General features: G+C 45.2%; 1 protein-coding gene across 8 annotated transcripts in view; it reads left to right on the top strand.

Annotated features, from left to right (window-relative positions):
* The window catches only part of MYO7A (myosin VIIA), a 99,271-nt gene that overhangs the window by 56,469 nt on the left and 21,403 nt on the right, over positions 1–21,399 (top strand). For 4 of the 8 annotated variants that reach the window (XM_086882375.1, XM_086882376.1, XM_023922104.2 and 1 more), the window contains 13 exons: positions 7,565–7,702; positions 9,782–9,940; positions 10,289–10,381; positions 11,731–11,825; positions 12,947–13,031; positions 13,879–14,097; positions 14,247–14,354; positions 14,902–15,111; positions 15,656–15,859; positions 16,654–16,830; positions 18,507–18,596; positions 19,814–19,941; positions 20,456–20,582. In XM_086882375.1, the coding sequence (XP_086738501.1) occupies positions 7,565–7,702; positions 9,782–9,940; positions 10,289–10,381; positions 11,731–11,825; positions 12,947–13,031; positions 13,879–14,097; positions 14,247–14,354; positions 14,902–15,111; positions 15,656–15,859; positions 16,654–16,830; positions 18,507–18,596; positions 19,814–19,941; positions 20,456–20,582 (1,833 nt within the window). Of the gene's footprint in view, positions 1–2,437; positions 2,495–7,564; positions 7,703–9,781; positions 9,941–10,288; positions 10,382–11,730; positions 11,826–12,946; positions 13,032–13,878; positions 14,098–14,246; positions 14,355–14,901; positions 15,112–15,655; positions 15,860–16,653; positions 16,831–18,506; positions 18,765–19,813; positions 19,942–20,455; positions 20,583–21,399 lie in introns of all 8 variants that reach the window. The other 4 variants (XM_086882374.1, XM_023922089.2, XM_086882373.1 and 1 more) reach the window with 2 other exon arrangements.

The raw sequence follows: 21,399 nt of genomic DNA, 5'->3' as shown, positions 1-21,399 counted from the left end.
TTCAGGAAGTTGAACATCTAAATCTCTCTATTTTGCCTTGCTCCCAAAATTAAAGTAGAAAGTGTTTTAAAATATCAGTCTTGCAGAATCTGAAGGTCTATACAGATCGCTCACTATGGCCAAATCCCCCAATCTTTCCCAAGGCAAAAGCCATGGGACTGCAGAGGGTGTGGGGATAACATTTTTCAAAACAAACAATTTTTTTGGCAGAGGCCCATTTCCAAATGCCAGCCAATGCCACTGATGGACAAAGGGACTTAGGGACTTTCAGGAGTGCCAAGTTGTAAGTGCTGAATTCCTTTACTTTCCAAGGGAAAGAAATATTTACATTCCCAAGACATTTCTTCGAATGTGCTATGTGCTGTTTTGCAAGCTCTGTTCATAACCTTTAGCCATTCAGTTTTGCTCCTGCTGAAATTAATGATCATTATCCTTTTGACTTCATTAGGAATAAGAGAACATTTATCAATTACTAATTAAGCTACCAATTGGCATGACACTCTTGTTGGGTTCAGAGCTATCCTCAGAAGTGGATACTCCTGTTGAAGTAGACACTAACTCCCTTAGCATCAGTGCTGCTGCTTACTTTGCTTTTTATTGCTTGCTCCTCGCTGCTTTTTATTTTTGGTGTAAGCTTTGCAGTTGACCTTGGAAGTGATTTCTTTCTTCTTTGGGCAGAGCAGAGATGCACTCTGGGGCATCAGTGGAAGGGTTTACACAGTCACACAAGCTTTCTCACAGGGATCCCTACCAAAGCATCTTTAAAAGATGCTGGAAGTATGTAATAGCAAAGTTGAGATGTCTGCCTGGATGTTGTCTAGGATCTGAGAACTGAAACCTTTGAAAGCATCAGAATCCTTTTTTTTTAGTAACATAAACCATTCGGGATTTTTTTATAGTTTCACTAGACATCTTCAAAGTCTGTCCCAAGTGGTAGTCTCTGCGCTTTGATACTTTAATGATATCTGGTTTTCTTTTTGGAATGAGAGATTTTTAGCTTGACATCATGGAACTGTAAGAAGAGCCAACACTGTGTAACAGCTCCCCTAGTCCTGCACAGTGTCACTGTGAACCTGGAGAACAGTAATTCCCTGAACACCACCACAGAACAGTTCTCAGACAAGCAAGATCCAGCATGGGGCTGAGATGCTTTTGCCATTGCTTTCCACCAATGCTCAGTAATGTTTTCAGCCCTTTTCTTAGGACATGTGCCCCAAAGCAAGGAGCAAGTGAGCCTGGGTCATGGAAACTGACTGCATATAGCAAAGAACTGTGCTGAAGTGTCATGGGAACTGTTCATGCCTTCCCCAAGCTTCAGTGAGGCAATCTCTGGAGGAACTTTCCAGAGACACTTAGGCTTGGTCAATCAAATATAACATCTTCTCTTAAAAAGAATCAAGTGACTGCTCTGCTAGGGGCTAAATCAAATCATGAGGCATTTTGCTCAACACCTTCCAAACTTTGGTCCCCAGGAGATTATTGATGAGTTTGTAGGATTTTGTGAGTCAGTTAAAAGTCCACATCTGCTTTACCTTCCGTCTTTCAAATAGGGTCCTTATATTCCAGAAACCTGAGAACGCCACAGTTCAGAGAAATTTGAAAACTGTTTGAGATTGTATATTTGAGCACTGTAATAACTGTTTGGTCCCTGAAAGACCTAATATTTGTAGACAGTGAAACCTGTGTGGTGAACTGGGTATTTCTGGAACGAATGGGGCTGGAAAGTCTCATTTATTCACGGTCATCACAGAGAAGGTTTATCTGCATGTGTTTGCTGAACAGGAACATTGCTTTGAGTGGTGCCAGGTGAAATTATGGATTGAGTGGGAGGTGTACACTGTTCCTCTGAGAAATCAGCTGGTATGGTCTGGCAGCACTGCTTGCTCAAGGAACAGGTAGAAGGAGCAGTGGAGGATGGAACCCTGTAAAGTGAAAAACAAATGGGAAACTAGGGGGGGAGAGGGGGGGATTTTCCCATGGGAAACATTTAAATTCTATGAAAAATACCTGACTTTTGGGATTAAAATTAGGAAGGGAGGGATTTCTTTAGAATTTTTTTGTTTTGTCCCAGCACCTTCCCAACCACTGTATATTGAAAGCAGATATGTGTGAAGAAGAAGAGTGGGAATGGCTGAAATTGGATGGATAAAGAGTGAGGTTAAAAAATGTACAAAGTTTGTTTCCAAGAAGCAAGAGCTGAACACTGGCAGCTCCCTCAGATTCAGAGAAGTGAACATCAAGACAAAGGAGAAAAGCCAGGAGATGTTTAGACCAAAATCTAAAAATTAATGCATTTTGTTCATGAGATATATAACAGCTGGACTTCCAAGACTAAAAATGTCAGGCTCCCATTTCAGTTATTCCTTCTTTTCACTGTTTGCTCTTCTCTGTCTCTGTTTTGTGTTTTGTTTTGTTTTTTTACCTGTGCTTCGTGTAGTTTCTCTGTGGCTATGCATCCAGCACATTTGGCCAGTCGCCCACACCCACACCAAAGGTAAATTGAATACATGAGTTCCTCTGTTGTATACTCACCTCTCCTTGGCAAGGATTGTGCTTTACTCCTGTTGATTTATTCCTCTTCCTGCACTATCTATAGAGGATCCATTCCAAGTGACCAATGTGTTGGAGAGCATTTTTACAGCTTGTTGAATAGGTACAGGTATATGACTGTGTCACTTAATTCTAGGGCTCAACTCAGACGAACTTTGTAATGATGCAAATTTGGTTTGGATGAAATCAGAACCAGGCTCAGCTGAAGTTTTGCAGATTTTTTCCTGATATTTGAATAATTTTAAATAACTTCAGGTGGATCAACTTCAGGTGGTAATTTTAAATAACTTCATGTTTACCATGGTGCCACCATTGGCTTCAATGGGACATCCTTCCTCCAAACAACTGCAAATCTGACCCTGTTTTGCAGTTTTGGAAGCAAGACAGCTCACATGCAAAGAGAGATCCCTTGAATTGCATTTCTGGTTTGTTTGGAAATGCTGTCATTTTTGGAGGTGGAAGGTTAGTTCTTGTTCAGGGGGTACCTCAGATCCAAGCCTTCAGAGACAAGATAATATGAAATTTTGCCATGTTCATCGAAACAGGCTTCTGGCACCTCCTTTAGGTCTTTTCTGTTGCATCTCATCTGCTGACTGGTTCTGATAACTTCCCAAAACTTGCTTGCTAGTTATTTGGCCATAAGGTAGCATATTGTGTGTTAAAGGTTCTATGATATAAGCTTTGTGACTCTGCTCACATTTCCACAGCCCCTTAATAACCAGAGGATTAGCCTGCTTTTCAAAATTCAGCTCTCTGCATGGGGCTGAATTTCATCCCTTTTTACTTCTGCGGTATCTTGGATGTTTGGATTTGGAATTCCAATGAGGAGGATCTGACCCAAAATGACCAAAAGCCATTAATTTCAGTGGTGGACTCCTTCCCCTCTGTATCATGGTTAAAACTGTTTCAATTGGAACATATCCATATTGTGCCTTGCTCTAGAGTTGTAGCAAAAATAATAGTCTTTCCTGAGTTAGGATATGAGAGAGATGAAGAGGGATTTTGACAAGGGCCTTGAGTGATAGGACAAGGGGAATGGCTTTAAACTGAAAGAGAAAATGTTTAGTTGAGGTATTAGGAAGAAATTCTTTCCTGTGAGGGTGGTGAGACACTGGCAGAGGCCACCCAGGGGTGATGTGGCTGCCCCATCCCTGGCAGTGTTCAAGGCCAGGTTGGATGGGGCCTGGAGCAACCTGGTCTAGTGGAAGGTGTCCCTGCCCATGGCAGTGGTGTTGGAACTAAACAAACTTTAAGATCTGTTCCAACCCAAACCATTAATAATTATGTGATTCTATGAATTAAATCCAAGGAACAAACGTGCAAAATCTATCAGAAATATTTAGAGCAGCTTTTTCCTCTGAAGATATCAACAGGTGATACAGGGAAATGGGAGTTTTGTTGTTCTCATAGTTGATCTTACAATTAAACTTTGTTTTGTAGGTTTTTTAATGAATAATAATTGTTCATATTTGTTAGACACCGAGGTAAAGGTGGAACAACCAAGATAAAAATGATTTTTTCACATATACATATATATGTGCATGTCAATTAGCTTGTAGTTCAAAATAGTGTTACTTGGCACTGTATGTAGCCCATAGCAATTTTACATTGGAAGGCACTTTTCAGACTGCACAGCCTTTAATAGCAAGACTCTCTTCACTATATGACACTGCAGAATGGGGTGGCCTCAGCTTTCAGTGGTCACCTGAAGGCCACCCCAGTGATATTTCATATAAAAATATAAAAAAGAAAAAGCATCATTTTTCCCAGAAACTGCAAGTCACATTGGTATGGCCCAATTTAGTGACTTTATAATCCTAAAGAGATGGGAGGATGGTCCTTTGTCCAGAACCTTTCCTCAAAGTATTGCTGTTGACACATGCTTTACCCTCCTTCCCTGGCTCTCCTCAAGTATTTCATCCTTCTGCATTTCCACTGAAGCAGGCTGTCTCCTGATGGTATTTCTGGTGCACCAGCAGCCTTGTCCTTCAAGGAGAAGGTGCAGAGGGACAGAAGGAACCTCTACCATTTCTGTCTCAGTGACATTTCTCCTTGTAGTTGCCATTCTCCTTGCCTTTTTTCTCATAGTTACAGCAAACAGCCGTGTGTGTGTTTGCACTTCCACAGTTCAGACTGGCTTGAGATGGCACAAAGAGGCACAATTGAAGCATGTCTGGATGTCATGCTGGTCTGCACGTAATTCTAAAATATCTTCTTTTTCTTGTTTTTCTCTTCTGTTTTTTGAGTCTTTTCCTCCTTTGATGTTGAGTATGGGCTGCGTGCTCCAGTCTGGGGTACAGCACCTGCAAATCCTGCTCATTCTTCCCCATGCACAGAGGTCTCATCCTCCCTTTTACTGGGCTTTGTATGGACACAAGTGAAGAGGTAGTCTGAGTCACAGAGATGTTACAGTCTCAGAGTCTGAAGGCTAGGAAGTGTCTGGCCAGGGAAAAGCAGAATGTATCAGCCCTTTCTCCATCAGGCTATGGGGACTGGGTCTGGTTTTAGCTTAAAAAATGCTTATCCTCTGCAATAAATCCTGTACTTTCAATGCCTTGCTAGGCTGTGTTGAGAGGCTGCTCCTCTCTGGTTTTTTTTGGGCTGTTTTGTTTAAGTAAGGGAAGAGGTGTGATTCTCTCCAAGCTGGGTGTTGAGGTGAGGCAGATGGAACCAGTTACTCGAGTGGTGTCACCCATCCCTGAAGGATGAAGCTGATGTAAAGCACTTGTCAGAGTATTTACTGTGTATCTAAGAGCCCAAAAAGTGCCCATAGGGATGGTGCCAACCATTGAGAGAGGTCTGTGCACAAATGTCAGGCCCTGAAATGTCATCCCTGAATGGGATGATGTTGTCTTGACAGGGGGAGCCCAGACCACTCTGACTATTTGGACAGGAGGACAAGCTGCTCTCTGGTCACTGTCCCTTCCTTCCAACCCCTCCCAGCAAATAGCTCTCAGATGTAAGGATGGAGATGGCAACCCTGCTTTTTGCCAGATCTGGATGCATGCAGGAAAGAAATGCAAGGCACCAGCAAGCTGGACAGGCATTTCTTGCTGTCTGGGAGCAAACCACTCCCTTGTAGACCCTCATCCAAAGTTTTACTCCCTTTCTAACACCATGGCTTAAAAATAATCTCTCCCAGCCAAGTCCAAACTGACTAAAATTTGGCTAACATGCAATTGTTTCCAACTGCTAGCCCTGCTCCTGCATGTGTTGCTGCTTCTAACCCCTGTGGCTATCCTTCCACATCTCACAGCAGTGACCTCGTGTGCATAATTAGCAATGTGATAAGAAAACATTCATCAAAGCCTTTCAAACCAGGATTCTTGCTGAAACAGCCTTCTCCTCAGAAAGTCTGCAACAAAATATGAGCATCAGACTCTAAGGTGCTCTGCAGGTAGCAGATGTATCCATTAATTATTCTAGATTTGTTACCAGTTTGTCCTTCTGGGAAGGATTTTCCTGGGAGAGATTGCTAGTAGGCCCCCATGCTCCTCTTGACAAACAGGCCAGGTTTTTGTGGTGTTTGCATGAGCTGGGTTTCCTCTTGTTGGAATTCCATGATGACTTTGTGTTTGTCTTGATTGGGTTTGTCTCAACATCACATCCAACCTGAGCTGTGTAAACTCCCTGTTGGTGACAAAGGGGTTGGACTAGAGGGAATTTTTAATCCCTTCCAATCCAAACTATTTGGTGATTCTGTGGAATGCCTCAGTTTTGGGAGGTGGGATTGTTGAAGATTATTAGTGCTATGTGATGAAGCATGTGTAAATATTTTAGCAAAAGTAGAAATAAACACAGGAACAAAAATATGCAAATAAACACTGCAAAACATGGCAGCAAGGCCAGCGCAGATGAGGATTTTGTGACTCCACAGGTGGCTTGACCACCCACAAATAAGAGGATGTTTGGAGGAAAAATGCATTAAAATCCTGCTGGAACTCTCCCTTTGGGGAATTCTCTGGCCATCCGGTCATGTCATGGGTCATTTTACGTGTTCACCCTGGTTTTAATTAAGAGGGAGTTGCCTCCTGGTGCCCGACTCTTCCTCCAACCCTCCAGCATTACCTGCTGCCCCACAAAGGCTCCCTGAACACCAGACCCCACAGGACACACAGCACCACTGTGACTGATGTGTAAAGAGCTCAGGTAATAGTGGCTGGCACATGAAATGAGCTGAGGACTTCATTTGGAGGTGGTTTAACAAGGTTTTCCCAGAGCAGGGAAAAGGGACTATTAAGGGAAACATACACATTCTCATTTAGAAACACTTGCCCCAACATAGAGATCAGGTTATTAATTTGACCAGGGGAGCTAAACCAAGAAAAATACTCTAAATCATCCTGATTCCCCCTAAATACTCACCTCATTTAGTCTAGTTAGTATTCTTTTCCAAAAGCAACTTGAATCTGTGGTAGTACAGGCTGAGGAATCTCAGCAGAAGTGTTGTAGAGTCACCCTTCAGCAAGCATTCTCCTGGATTAGCTTTTACCCTAAATGGGTCTCTGGTTCTTGTTCCATGGAGCAGGAGGAGCCTTGCCCTGACAGCAGGAGCCGTGACAGAGGGTTTGGTGTGCCCATGCTGCAATGCATGGGGAGAGGGAAGCCCACACTGCTCCTGAGAGCATCCCTGGGCAGGTGCATTGCCCCAGCCTGTAGTACAGAGAATTCTGATGGCCCAGAAGAGGCTGTTTGCTCTTATGGGCGGATCTTCCTCATGGTGCCACACTGGGAAGATGGGTTTTCCAGTCACACATGGAGGTTCAAGCAGGAGAAATTAAATTGTGGCACTTTTCCTGCCTACATAGAGCCATATGGAGTAGGCTGCTGGAGCCTGGCTGTTGCAAGTTCAGGGGCCCTGCCCTTCCCATCTTCTGCCACAACTTTCAGCCACCTCTGGCCCCACTCCCTGCTCCAGACCAGGCTGTTGCAGGAGGTTCCTGGGGATGCAGCCAGAGGGGAAAGGCAGTGTTATCCTTTCATTTCCTGAGTGCACTGTGCTGCGGTTTTTCAGGGAGCAGAGACGAGGAAGCGCTCGCCTACACTCAGCAGCCAGTTCAAGCGCTCCCTGGAGCTGTTGATGAGGACTCTCAGCGTGTGCCAGCCCTTCTTTGTCCGCTGCATCAAGCCCAATGAGTACAAGAAGCCCATGGTAAGTCCTGCTTTTCTCTCCTGGTTGCTTTTTGTACTGGACTGCCTGTAGGGTCGTTCTGCCCTGGAGCTACTGATAAAACTCCTTTGGGTATCACTGGAGTCAGGATTAACCCTGCACACTTAGAAAACCAATCCACAGCCTGCTGTACGAGCAACAGAGTCACAAAAGGGTTGGCAAAATCAGGCACTTGCTTTGCAGTCCTACAGCACCCCAAAACTTTTTGCAGGGGGTATCTCCTGACCCTGCCTTTCTTCCCAAGGACGATCTCAAGGAATTCCCCCTGCAGCCCTTTATCCTATAGGAAATACCTCTCCATTTCCATAGGGGGTAGGCTCCTTCCTGACAGAGACTTCAGCTGAGCCATGGGTTTAGTTCTGTGGCAGAGTTCAGTGCTTTCTAAAAATCATCTTCCCGTGGGTGTTTTCCTGAAAATCTTTGCTCCCAGTGGATCTCCCTCATTTTAAATCCTTTGATCCTTTGATCCTTTCTACTGCCTTTTTATTTTCTTCACCGATTACAAAAGCATGGTTCTAAAAGCAGAGGGGAAAAAAGAGGCAAAATAGCACAGAGGAGATGTGAGAGGAGTTATCTTGCTCCAGTTCAGAGGGATTTGCTTCAAAAGCAATGAACGCTATGGGAGCAAACTTTTATGAGCAAATTAGAAAGAAGGACATGGCTCTCAATCCCCCTGACCTGCTCATGGAAGAGACTGAGCTTTGCAGCAGAAGGCAGGTGATAAGGTGGGTGCTGCATGCCCTCATCCCTTTCCCCACACCTTGAAGGCACAGACACCGATGCTGTGAGCAATCACTGTTTCTTGCTCACCACAGTTAAAAGTGATACTGCTTGGAAAGGAAGAGTTTTATTTAATAAATAATCTAGCCAGACCTGGAGCTTTATCTAAGGTCAGTGTCTGTTAGCATAGCTCAGCTGAGTGCAAAAAAGCATAAAATACTGAATTTCGGAGCTGTTGTGTACAAGCAGTGTTTGTTTGAAACTTATTTTTGCTGTTCAGTGAACCTAATATGATGCAGAGCAAAAGGTTTGGTAGGTCTCTCAGATCATTTTACTGTGCTCTTATTCTGGGTTTGGTGAGAGTAAAAAGGCACCTATTAGCCTGTTAATGGAATATCTTGGGTAAATATTTAACAATGTGTCTGATCTGTGATTATCATGAGAGCAGAGATTAGAACAAGATCTTTTTTTTGAACATAGGTAAGGTTGAGAAATAGATGTACATCCTGAACTAACGTTAGAAAATTATTCTAAATGCCCTGACTCTGAGCTGTTTTTACACCTGGATGTTTGGAATTCAGTTTGGTATTTTCTGTCCTGCATAGGAAGTCTGTATTTCATCAGGTCCTGCAAGTGCTAAGCCAGAAGTCTCTGTTCAACCTATCTCTCTACAAAACTTTCAGTGGGACAGGAAAACAGTTTCAAGTTTGAAAGAATTAGACAAAGAGAAATTAATCTCCCCGTTAAAGAACTGAGTGGGTGAGCTAACACTGTATCAGAGACTGCAGTGTGATATGAAATGTGATTTCTTTCCAAATTTAATTTTAGCCTTGGTTTAATAATCCAAAGGAAAAAAAAATCCCAGATAAAGTTGCACAGAGCTGTGCAGGGAGACTGCAAAAGAGAACATAGTCTGAGAGATCATTTTCTCTCCCTGCCTTTGAAGGAAAACCTACTGATAGTGATAGGAAATGGGATAGCGGAAGTGACAGGTCAGTGGAAAGTCCTGACTGTTTGTTACTTTATGTTATTCTAAAACTTTTACTTCCTTCTGAAATGTGCTTTAGGGAGGAAAAAAATTGTTTGTATCGGGATGCTGGCTGGAGCTCTCTGTGTCTGTACATCATCCCGTGCTGCCGCTCCTGAGTATTGTTCTGGTTAGTCCAAGAGAAAGGCGTGGGATGAATTTAGATAACAAAACCACGCAGAGAAAACTAAAACCGTCTCCAGCAGTCTGTGCCTCATCAGGCCCAAGTGGAGGAGTGCATAGTTGTCCATAAGTACAATGAAGTAGCCCTAAAAGGTTTGCAATCAAGCCCCTGTGTTCTGTAACCTCCCTAGCTGTTTGATCGGGAGCTGTGTGTCCGTCAGCTGAGGTACTCGGGGATGATGGAGACCATCCGCATCCGCCGGGCTGGATACCCCATCCGCTACACCTTTGTGGAGTTTGTGGACCGGTACCGGGTGCTCATGCCCGGGGTGAAGCCAGCGTACAAGCAGGTGAGAATCCTCTCTCACAGGTAACGAGTGCTCTCTGCTGGGCAATCTCCAGAGATATTTATGGGGTGTGCCTACTCTCCAAAATCAATTATGGAACATTTGATCCCCAGGTGTCCCAGCGGCGCTCTGGGCTTTCCAAGTGAAGGAAAAATAGCTACAAGGCTGCCAGGGATAGGTAGCCATATTCAGCCTGTCCATCTCACTCATCTTAAACAAAGTGACAATGAAGCTATAAGAACCTCATTAGCAGAAACCTGCAGGGTTTGGGACCAGAACAGGTTTACACTGGGCTTGGGAGAAGCGATGGGTGAGTCTGGTCCTGGTGAATCTCAACCCGTTTTCTGTCAGGGTGACCTGCGTGGGACATGCCAGCGCATTGCTGAAGCAGTGCTGGGGAAGGATGATGACTGGCAGATTGGCAAAACAAAGATATTTCTAAAGGTGGGTGGTTCTTCACATTCCCCCTGCCATCTTGGATCCTTGCCTCTGGAAGCGTGTCCTACCATTTCCTTTCCATCACAAAACATGACCCTTTTCCATGGTCTCTGGACTGGCATGTCAGTGGGCAGAACCTGGCTTAAGGCAGAACATTTGTGGCCAGTTTAGGAGCAGCAGGCAGGAGGAAGTCCTGACACAGTGCCAGCACTGATGCATTTACAAATCCAAACCGACACAGAAGTGGTCACATCCAGTGCTCAGCCTTTTCCCTCCTGGGCCAGGTGGTTCAGCTTCCTCTCCTGGCTTCACCCAAAAGGCACTGCAGCAGGAGGGATGCCCATGCAGGGCCCTGCAGAGAGAGGGACATGAGCACAACAGGCTCATTTTGCTTCCTGTGCATCCTTGTGCAACCCAAGATGTGCCTACAGTCTCCTTTTCTGCATCAGTCCAGCTGACACAGATCAGTTTAACACTGCAGGTTCCCTGCAGCCCCATACACACTCAGCTTTCCTTACAAACCCATTTCTGTGATGTTCTGGGAAGGTGAGGCTTCTTTTGAGCAAAAACCACGATGAACCCTGACTGCTTATACCTAAACTCAACCCCAAATCCCACTTCCAGCACAAGCACACTCATCTCTTCCCCAGAACTTGTTCTCACTAGTTGCTCTTTCCAGAGCCTGTTATCAAGATTTCACAGCTGTCAGGACAGGAAACAGAGAAACTGGGAGGCCCCAAGGGGCCATGGGAGGTCGAGCAAAGCAGGAAACATGTGGAACTGCCTCTGCTGCACCCAGTGCGGCATGGCTCAGCTTGCCATGACTGGGAAAGAAAGCTGAATCACACAAAACATGGGAGGAATCAGAATAAAGCTTGGATTGGTGCATCTGAAAGCCTCAGGGCAAAGGAAATTCAGTGTTTTGAGGAGGTTTTTTTTTTTCCTTAGGTTAGGGAGTCATTGCAGTCTTGGCTGGAAGAAGTGATGGGCCCCAGGCTGCCTGGAGTTTGTTTGCAAATATCTCCAGTGCTCATAGGAGCTGCTCCCATGGCTGAGAGCACTAGGAGGGAGCTCTGCAGGGAAGGGCAATGTAATTTAGTTGTTTTCAGACTGTGAAGTATTGCAGTTGCAGGTTCTGAATGCTCTGGTTCATTTGGGAATGAAGACTATGGTTGACTAGGCTTTATGTTAGGACTTCCCCAGTGAGCAGGTGGAGTAATACTTGGGATGTAAAATGACCCAGGAGTTTCTTTTGAACAACTATCCTGAAGAAGGGTCTTGTACCACCCACTCTGACCACATAGCAGGCAGAGGGAGAGCTTGAGACATTGATGCTGTGTTTCTTCCTCCCACAGGACCACCACGACATGCTGCTGGAGATTGAGAGAGACAAGGCCATCACAGACAAAGTCATCCTCATCCAGAAGGTGGTTCGTGGGTATAAAGACAGGTAAGTATGAACCCCATGGCCAAATGGCCTATGGGGGATGCTTTATCCAGCAAGTGGCTCCTGGAGGCTGCCTGACTCCTTTGGTGCCCAGATCACCAGAGGAGACCCTCGATGTGTTAGCACTCAGGTGCAGCAAGTACTGGAGGAAAACTGAGGAGGAAGCAAGATGATAACTGTGTTACTTGCCTCAAACCTGGACAGAATAGGACCTTCAGTCCCTGTTCAGTGCCATCTTCAGAGGATGTGGTGTTTGCTATGACAGAGCAGCAGTGGACTCTGAGCCAGCTGAAGGCAGCACTGAGACTCCAATCTATGGAGATCCCCACAAGACTGCAGAGGGAACGCTGGGTCACCTACTGCTACTAAAATTGCTCTCCCCAAGGCCCAAGGAGTTCAGAACTCTTCCCTTTGCAGCCCTCTTTCCATACATAGGAAGAGGCAGCTCATGGCACCATTGTGGATGAAGAGGGGGAGCGACAGCCAAGGACAAGCTTCACCTATGGAGGAGGGACAGTTCTTGGGGTTTTATGCTCTTTGATTGTTCAAGCCATGGCTGTGACTCAGATTGTGCTTTGCAGAAAGGGCACATGCTAAATAACTCATCAATCTTTCACTCACTGATCATAGTGAGACCCCCCCACAAGGCCTCCCAACACAATTGTCACTATGTTGTCTGCAGGTAGAATCAGATCAGGCTGAGGACTGGAGGAGCAGGTAGGGATAGCAGCGTGCTGTTAGTGAGGTTTGCTCCCAAAATCATTAGGGTGGGATTCAATCCACTTTCAGGTGCTAGAACAAAATAGGAAGGACACATAGAGAAGAGATTTTAGGTGTGAGGAGGCAGGGCTGAGGGAAGGAGAGAACCTTTCCTAGCATCTCCTGTTCTTCCCATTCCCATATCCCAGTGTGGCATAATCTCCCTGCAGAGACCCCTCAGAGAGAGTGCCTACAGATGTTTTTATCAATGCAAGGAGTGCTATGGAAGGAGATATTTTCAAGCCAAAAATGAAGTGTTTGTTCCACCTGGACACTCGGGTTCAAATGTCCAAGAAATGAGGCTTAAGAGATGGTGATAACTTGTGGCCAAACCACAGAGCCAAATGATTGATATGCTTTTCCAGGTCCAATTTCCTGAAAGTGAGAAATTCAGTCCTGATGATTCAGAGATACTGGCGTGGACATAACTGCAGGAAGAACTATGGTGCTGTAAGTACAGGGGTGCTTCCTGCCTCTTTCACCTGGGACATACATAAGAGTTTCCTGGTTCAGAATGTCCCACTGAATGTCAGAAGTGGTGAGGTTTGCTTTTATCATTTGGAGCGATGAATGGAAGTTTGCTCTTTTGCTTTGTTGTCTCATTGAAGAGACCACCCCCTAGCTGTTCTTTCCCCTGTGACTTTTATGTCCATTGCACCAACTGGTCATTTGGGGTTTTGTAAGTCTTCCCCTAGTTTCCAGATGACCTCAAGAACAGCTTCCTCCAAAATATGGACTCCATCTCCATGTGCAGCCATATTTGGATTTCTCACCATCCCAGTCCATAGTCCTCTTCTCTCCCTCTTCCAGCTGGTTTTGACCCGACAGGAGGGTCTTTTGGAAAGTATGTTAAGGTCTAAAGTATCTCAATATAATCTTTCAAGCCTGCAACTTGATAAAAACAGCCACTTCCAGGCTGGCTAGGATGCTGCCCCCTGCTGTCAAACAGCATCTTGACTGTCAACCAGGAGTTTTACAGAGGCTGGACCTCTGTAGGAGCAACCCTCATGGCTTGTGGCTACCTTGGGATGGCCAACCAGACATCCAGAGGCCTCTCAAAGGCTCAGTGGGGAAGAAACTGTTTGTCCTTCCTGGGCTTTGAATCAATGCAGCAGCCTGAGGGTTTAATTTCTCCGCCCTCTTGGAGAACCTCCCTCCAGAAGGTTTGCTGTCATGGGGTCTGATTTCAGCGTCTCTTATTTACAGCCGTGCAAGCAGGAAGTTAGCAGTGAAAAATCTGCTTACGGTAGGTGAGCCCCTGGCTGTCAGGGTGGCTTCATCCTGCTTCCTCTTGCAGATGCGGATTGGCTTCCTGAGGCTGCAGGCCCTGTACCGATCCCGCAAGCTTCACAAGCAGTACCACATGGCTCGCCGGCGGATCATCGAGTTCCAGGCGCGATGCCGGGGCTACCTGGTCCGTAGGGCTTTCCGCCACCGCCTCTGGGCTGTCCTCACCGTCCAGGCCTACGCCCGGGGCATGATCGCCCGAAGGCTCTACAAGCGCCTCCGGGGGGAAGTAAGTACCGTGGAGGAGAAATGGAGATGAGGACAGGGGAGAAATACAGGCTTCTGCGTCACGTGCTCTTGGGATCCATTTTTAAAGGAAAAAGAATCCAAAAATAATTAGATGCCTATTCAGAAAAACCCTTCTGTTTATTCCCACAGTATTATCGACGCCTGGAAGCAGAGAAGCTTCGGCTGGCAGAAGAGGAACGACTTCGAAAGGAGATGAGTGCCAAGAAAGCCAAAGAAGAAGCAGAAAAGAAGCACCAAGTACATGGGGACTGATTTCTTTCTGGGGTTCTGTCTGTTCTCCAGGAATTAGTTTTGCTCCTTTGAGGGGCAATGACAAAAATATCTAAGGGGTTTCTGCCCTACTTGAATGCTTTGTATTTAATTCTCTAAAGTACTCTGTGCTCTATTAGTTTGAATCTGCTCCAGAATTTCTGATTTTCTGCACAGGAATGCCAGAGATTATAGTTATTATTCACTTTTGTTATTGTATAAAGGGGGATCTGGGACACTCTGTGTGTATGTGGACATGCAGGGCTGTTGTATAAAAGAAAAAAATGAGGTCAGTGAGAGTTTCTGTGCATGGACCGACACCCCTACAGGCACTAAGGAATTGAGAAAATGCATTGCTTTGTCCTTCTGCAGTTGGGAAACTGAGACATGACCATGTCACTGATTTGCTCCAAGTTATGAATGGGTGTAGTGCCCTAAGCACCAGGCAGTCTGCCTCCCTAAATCCAGGCCATGTGGAATTTACTGCCAGCTTTTTGGAAGGAGCAGTTCAGTCATTGCACTTCTTCTTTTGCAGGTACGCCTGGCCCAGCTGGCACGGGAAGATGCAGAGAGAGAAGTAAAGGAGAAGGAGGAAGCACGTCGTAAGAAAGAGCTCTTAGAGAAAATGGAGAGAGCTCGCAATGAGCCAGTGAATGACTCAGAAATGGTGGACAAAATGTTTGGATTCCTGGGGACAACCTCCTCCCTTCCTGGCCAGGAGGGACAGGCACCCAATGGCTTCGAGGTACTGGAGATGTACAGGAGCCTGGCTATCACATGACTTGTGTTAGCAAAACATTAATAGATGAAGAGTACAGTAATAAAAAAGTGTGTCTCTGAAGGCTTCCTTCAAGGCCAGGCTGTCCTGTGTGGCCCCAAAAGGTTACTGTGGCTAGAGATGGCCAGGCAGCCTGGCAGCTTTCCCTGGGACTACCAAATGGAGGAGAGCAGTATCACTAAAAGGTCATCAAGGACTTGTGGCCTTTGAGATCTTTCCTTTTAGGTTCATCACAGCTCGTGGCATTTAGCTCTTAGACATCCTTTCCCCATGCTATGAGTGGGGCCATGCTCATTGCTTCTTCTGCTGCTCTGGGGACATTCCTGGGCACAGGCATGTCCTTTGGAGCTTGGGCTTTGCATGGGCTCTGGAGCTATATTCCATGTTTTTCTTCCAGCTGACTTTTCCTTTTGGGATGGAAGTCAGACTGGCAGAAGAGTCAGGCCCAAAGGGAAGTGGTAGTTTGATATCCAAAGCCACACTGGGTGTCTGACATGTCCTTCCACAACAGGACCTTGAGCAAGTCCAGAAGGAGCTGGAGGAAGAGGACCTGGATGCAGCATTGCCTCTCCCTGAGGAGGAGGAAGAAGACCTCTCAGAGTACAAATTTGCCAAGTTTGCAGCCACGTATTTCCAGGGCACAACAACACACACGTACATCCGCCGGCCCCTCAAGCAGCCTCTCTTGTACCATGAGGATGAAGGAGACCAGTTGGTGAGGCAGGGGATGAAAAACCTTGAGCAGGGCTGGGTGGGTTGGAGCAAGCCTGGCCTTCAGCCAAAGGGCACCAGGAGTTTCCATTTTGGGATACACTCATCTGCTGCATGTGTCCATGGCCACTGTCCCACCAGTATGCTTTGAGTAATTATTAGAGGAATATTAGAAGGATGGAACATTAGAGAGGAGGGTCCATCTCTGTACTTCGATATTTGTGTTAAGACGGTGAGGTGTTCTGGGTTCATGGCATGGGCAATGGAAACTGTTGCTTCAGTACCACTTGTAAAGCTTCTAGGGAGCTGGAAAAGTTGCTTCTGACCTTGTTGTACACACCAGTGCAGAATTAGAAGAGAAGAACTTGTCCCATAGCCAGCAGTGCAAGGGCAGAAATGTATGGAACCTGCATGGCCATAATGTGTATTACATTATCCATGAACTTGCCTTCACTGTGGTTCTTCTTCCCCTCTGCAGTGGGTTAGGAGTTGCCAACCTGTCCCTTGGTAAGTTTGGCATCTCCTGTCAAGGAGTAAACCCCTTGTAGGGTTCACAAACACATTCATGGTGGCACCAACATAGAGCCTGAATGTGTGGTCCCAGCCAGCAGCCTGCCCATCGTTCAGAGAGGATGTGTGCTGCGGGCAAAACTGTTACATGCGGCACAGGGAAGTATTTTACCTCCTGCAGGTGTACAGAGAGACCATGGTGAGGATCCTGATGGACTCAGCATGGCTTTACCACTCTCTCCACTACTCTGGTGTGAGCTAATGGGGTGTAATTTTCATTTCAAATAGGCGGCACTTGCTGTATGGATCACTATCCTGCGTTTCATGGGAGACCTCCCTGAGCCGAAATATCACACAGCCATGAGTGATGGTGGTGAGAAGATACCAGTAATGACAAAAATATATGAGACTCTTGGGAAAAAGACCTATAAGAAAGAACTGCAGGCTCTGCAGGGAGAAGGAGAGGTAACTGCTGCATCTGTAAAACAGATATTATTATTATTAGGTGCTGGATATTGAAATGTGCTGGAAAGAAACAACTTGTGAGGTTTGCTTCAGGCAATCAGTTTGTTGATTTTATTTGCGCTTATGCTACGAAGGGAGAATTGCCTGTAATTCTGTCCCTTCCTTACAGTGAGAACTGACTGTCCCATAGCTGAATGTTCCCCAGTGAAGGAAGTGCCCTGATATCCCTCACAGGACTTTGATCTCTCTCCTCTACCCTGCAGGGCTAAAGTACAGGGGGAGAATGCAATGTCCTAAGTTTCTTATTTGGGGATTTCCTTTTGATCTGCCCTGAGTCAGAAGAGACTAAATTAAAAATATGCCCTTAATCTTGAAGCAGGAAGTAATTAGTTACCATGAGATTAAGCTGTCCAAATAAAAATTAAAAAAAAAAAAAAAAAAATCCCTGTTGCATCCTTCTGGATGTCACTGGAGGACTTCATCTTAGTATCCTTCCCAGGCAAAACACTATTCCGGATAAATCAATGTCCAAGTGCTGCTACATTTTCATCTTTGGCAATTGCTTTATTCAGTAGGATAAGATATAATCCACTGTTGGCATCTTCTGGATGCCACTATTCAATTTTCAAGAAGTTTTCTTGAAAAATCTCTACAGTATTTGCAGAGGTAAATTAACAGATCTCCTTGTTCTTAGAAATGACGATATCATACTTATAGTGAATCACCTGATGAGAGTAGCCACAGGATCATAATTCTGTAAAAATATACACCAAGAATCACCTTGCATTCCTTCTACCCATAATCTCTTGCTTGTTTATTACAAAAAGGCATATTTTGAGTAACTGAGATATCAGGTAGTACAGAAGGAAATGTAAACTGTCCTTTTTTCTCTGTGGTTACATCATCTCTTCACAGTACAAACAGATGTCTGAGTGAAATGATATACAAATCCAGGTTTACAGTACCAGCTCATATTTTTAATGGATATAAACTGTCACAGCCACAGGACTCAAAGTGACAACTGGGTGTGAAATCATGGTCTTTTCAAAGCTGTATATAATGGCTGGTAACTGGGTACAGAAGTTTGCTATAAAAGTAGAAAGCGAGCAAGTAATTTGAAAATATTTTAGTCAGTGCCTGAAACTATCCCACATCAAAGGTGTTCTTCTGGAAAACTTGATAGGGCACAGGGCTGGTTAAAAGTTAGGCTACCACAGTGGGTAATTACCTGTCCATGAATCCCTGGCTAGATGACTTCCAGCTAAAAACCACTGTGTAAGTGGCTTGTCTCAGAGAGTGGTCTTGCTTGTCTCAGAGAGTGGTCTTGCTCATCACATTTCCACTGTCATACGGCAGAACTGGGTGGACCTGGGCTAAGCACAAGTCAGCCATGTATTCGACATGAGTTTTTCATATGTTCCAAATATATTATATATATTATATATATATAATATATATATTAATGATTAGAGAGTATCTATGAAATTCAGAGCCAGCCCTGGATTATGAAGGGGCACAGGAATATGGGTCCAGACTTCTGGTTCCCTCCAGCCTCTGAAACATCTCACTCTCTGCTCAGGATTAATGGTCTTTTGCAGGAGCCCAGGGGAGGCAGAGAGACCACTTGTTCAGCATTTGCATCTCACCACTTTGCATCCACCTCTCTTGCTTTGCAGAGTACTCACATTGATGGGCACAAGAAGAACAGTGTGCGGCACAAACTGGTCTCCTTAACACTCAAGAAGAAATCCAAACTGACGGAGGAGGTGAGGGGAGACGCTTGGCCGCCTGGCAGCACAAGTGCCGTTGGATTGTCTGCAGCCCTCTCTGACTCTCTTCTGCTTTTCCCTAGACAACATAGAACCAGCCCTCCTCTGGGTTTGGCGCTACCTGTCTCTCTGCCTGAAAGATTTAAGGAGTGTTTAAGGGGAAAGGTTGGCTTCCCGTGTCTCCTTGAGTCATTCTGCACCTCGCGCCGGCCTCCCCTCGGCTCCTGTTCTCCATCCATCCAGCACCTTCCCTCCCCTCTTTCACAGCCCTCCATCCAGCTGCTGATACCTCTCACCACTCTGTGATGGTCTGATTCTTATCCCTGCTTCTAGTTTCCTGCCCTCTACCATAGGTAGCAGAGGTGGGGTCTCCAATGGCACTCACCCATTCCTCTGCTCTGCTGCAGTGCCAGGGACAAAACTCCCCATGGGAGCAGTCACCCCAGGCTGAGAGCTTTTGAGAAATGCCATCTCAAAAGAGTGAGGAATGATAAATCTTTCAGGTGGGGGTGATGGAAACAATTGATAGACTTCCCATTTCCAGAGCAGGCACCATCTTACCTGGCTGTAGCTACTTGAGAGCCTGAAGATTGCTCTGTGAGATACTCCCTTAGGGGTCAGCGGGGAGAAACAGGGTCCAATCCAGCTCACCCTGACTGGCTCTGAAGATGCTCTAGAAATGTCATCTCTCTAAATGGAGATGGGGTTAGTGAGCTGCTAGGCAGACAAATGCCATCCTTGTTTTCACAAACAGCACCATGATTATGCATTTTCAGCTGCATCATTAGCATGCAGAATGGATCCATTTTGCCAGCGAAAACACTGATGATTATTTTAATATGATAAAGTTAAAGGGACAGGTCCTCCTTGGAAATAAGTTGGGTTTATTCCAAAGACCCTTGGTGGCCCTCTCCCAGCAGCAGGACCAGCTCAGAGCTGGAATCCAAGGGCAGTGCCATTGTAGAAACCCTGGGGAAGAACCAAGCAGGTAGAAGTGTGACTAGACAGGACCATTTTTAATTTCACCCATACATGATTAAAGCAAACACAGTCAAACCCTCCCATTGCTGTTAAAATCCTAGATGGAAGAACTCCTGAGAGCTCTCCTGGCTGGTGGAGGAGTCCTTCTGGGGGAGCACCACACACCTGGGATGGGGGTGGGGGGGACAGAGTAACTAGCTGTCCTGAAAGAGACCAATATGTCTGGTTGGCAGGTGACAAAGAGACTTCACGATGGTGAGTCTACGCTGCAGGGTAATAGCATGCTCGAAGACCGACCCACTTCCAACCTGGAGAAGCTCCATTTCATTATTGGTAATGGCATCCTCAGGCCAGCCTTAAGGTTAGAAATCAAAACAAAGGCATGAACGTGCCATTCTTGCCATTCCTTCTTCCTTGAGCTTTTCTTGAGCTATTCAAACAAGTTTGATATTATCTGCAGCTTTACAAAGCTCTCGTTACATAATTTTCATGGTTATGTCGTATAATGCAGGCTGGGCTGGGTCATGTTCCTTACTGTCCATATCAGTAGAAAGACTGCAAAGGGATTCAAACATTTCTGAAAGTCCTAATGACACTGGATTATTTTTTTTAGATGCCTACTCTTGTTCCTCACTGCTCTGTTTTCCATTTGACCATTGTATCTCTTTTGTTTGTGTGAATATTTTTAATGGTCTACTAATGAAAAATTCAAAATCATTTCAACTTCTAAATGAAGCATTCAAAAATTGGATAGGGCAGTTCCACATCTGATTTAGCCAATTTATGTGTTTATGTTTATTAATGGGAATTAATGTTAAATAGTTCCTTTTTTTTGTTGTTTAACTTCTAATTATTTTTTTTTATTCCTGTTGTAGGGATGAAATCTACTGTCAAATCTGCAAGCAGCTGACTCAGAACCCATCCAAAAGCAGCCATGCTAGGGGTTGGATCCTGATGTCCCTTTGTGTGGGATGTTTTGCTCCTTCTGAGAAGTTTGTGAAGGTAAATTGTAGATGACATTTGTCTAACAAATTGTCTGCTGGTACATTTTCTTTTCCACTCATGGGACCAGCTTTTCTCTTGGGTTTCGCAGTAGAGGGAATCCCAGTCTTTGCCAGAAACGAAGATGACAGAGTTCCTAAGAAAATTGTTCATGATCCCAAGTTCAATGTCTAATGCCAATGAGATGAGTCACCCCTGAGAAGTGACTGTCTCTTTCCTGTGACTCTAAAGGTAATGTAGACATCCAAATTAGATGATGTCTCTTGCATGTAGATATGTCAAGACGTGATTAAGTGACTTCCGGTAGGAAATTTGTTTGTGGGAGGCTGCAAATGGAATTTACACAACCAGAATAGCCCACATTTCTCCTCTATTTCTTATATGCAAAGGTCTGTGCATTCAGCATCTACTGGCTTTGACAGTATGACCTCAGGCTATCTACTCTACCAAAAGTGGCAAAGAATGGAACACAGCCAATTATAAATATGAATTTGTACTAAAAAAAAAGCACACAGAAAGGGAAGGATTTAATTTATGTGGATGTACATTTGCAAAGGTGCTCTCTGAATGCTGCTATGTTCCCCATCATGTGTCATATTGAAAACAACCAATTCCAAACAGCCACATGAGATGACATCTCATGTGACCATCTTCAGCAGCACTGTGGATCAGCAGGACTGAAGTCAATGGGAGATGCCAAGGGGCTGACACTTTTGAAATTCAGGTTGTTCTTAAGTACTTTCTTTTTCTCTTTTCCGGGCAAAGTTCTGTTCTAGATTTGAACAGTCTACTTTCCAAATGAGTTGTAGAGTCATGG

Source organism: Cyanistes caeruleus, chromosome 3 (assembly GCF_971803275.1).
Source record: "Cyanistes caeruleus chromosome 3, bCyaCae1.hap1.1, whole genome shotgun sequence".
NCBI classification, from domain to species: domain Eukaryota; kingdom Metazoa; phylum Chordata; class Aves; order Passeriformes; family Paridae; genus Cyanistes; species Cyanistes caeruleus.
This window is presented reverse-complemented; position numbering and strand designations above follow the sequence as displayed.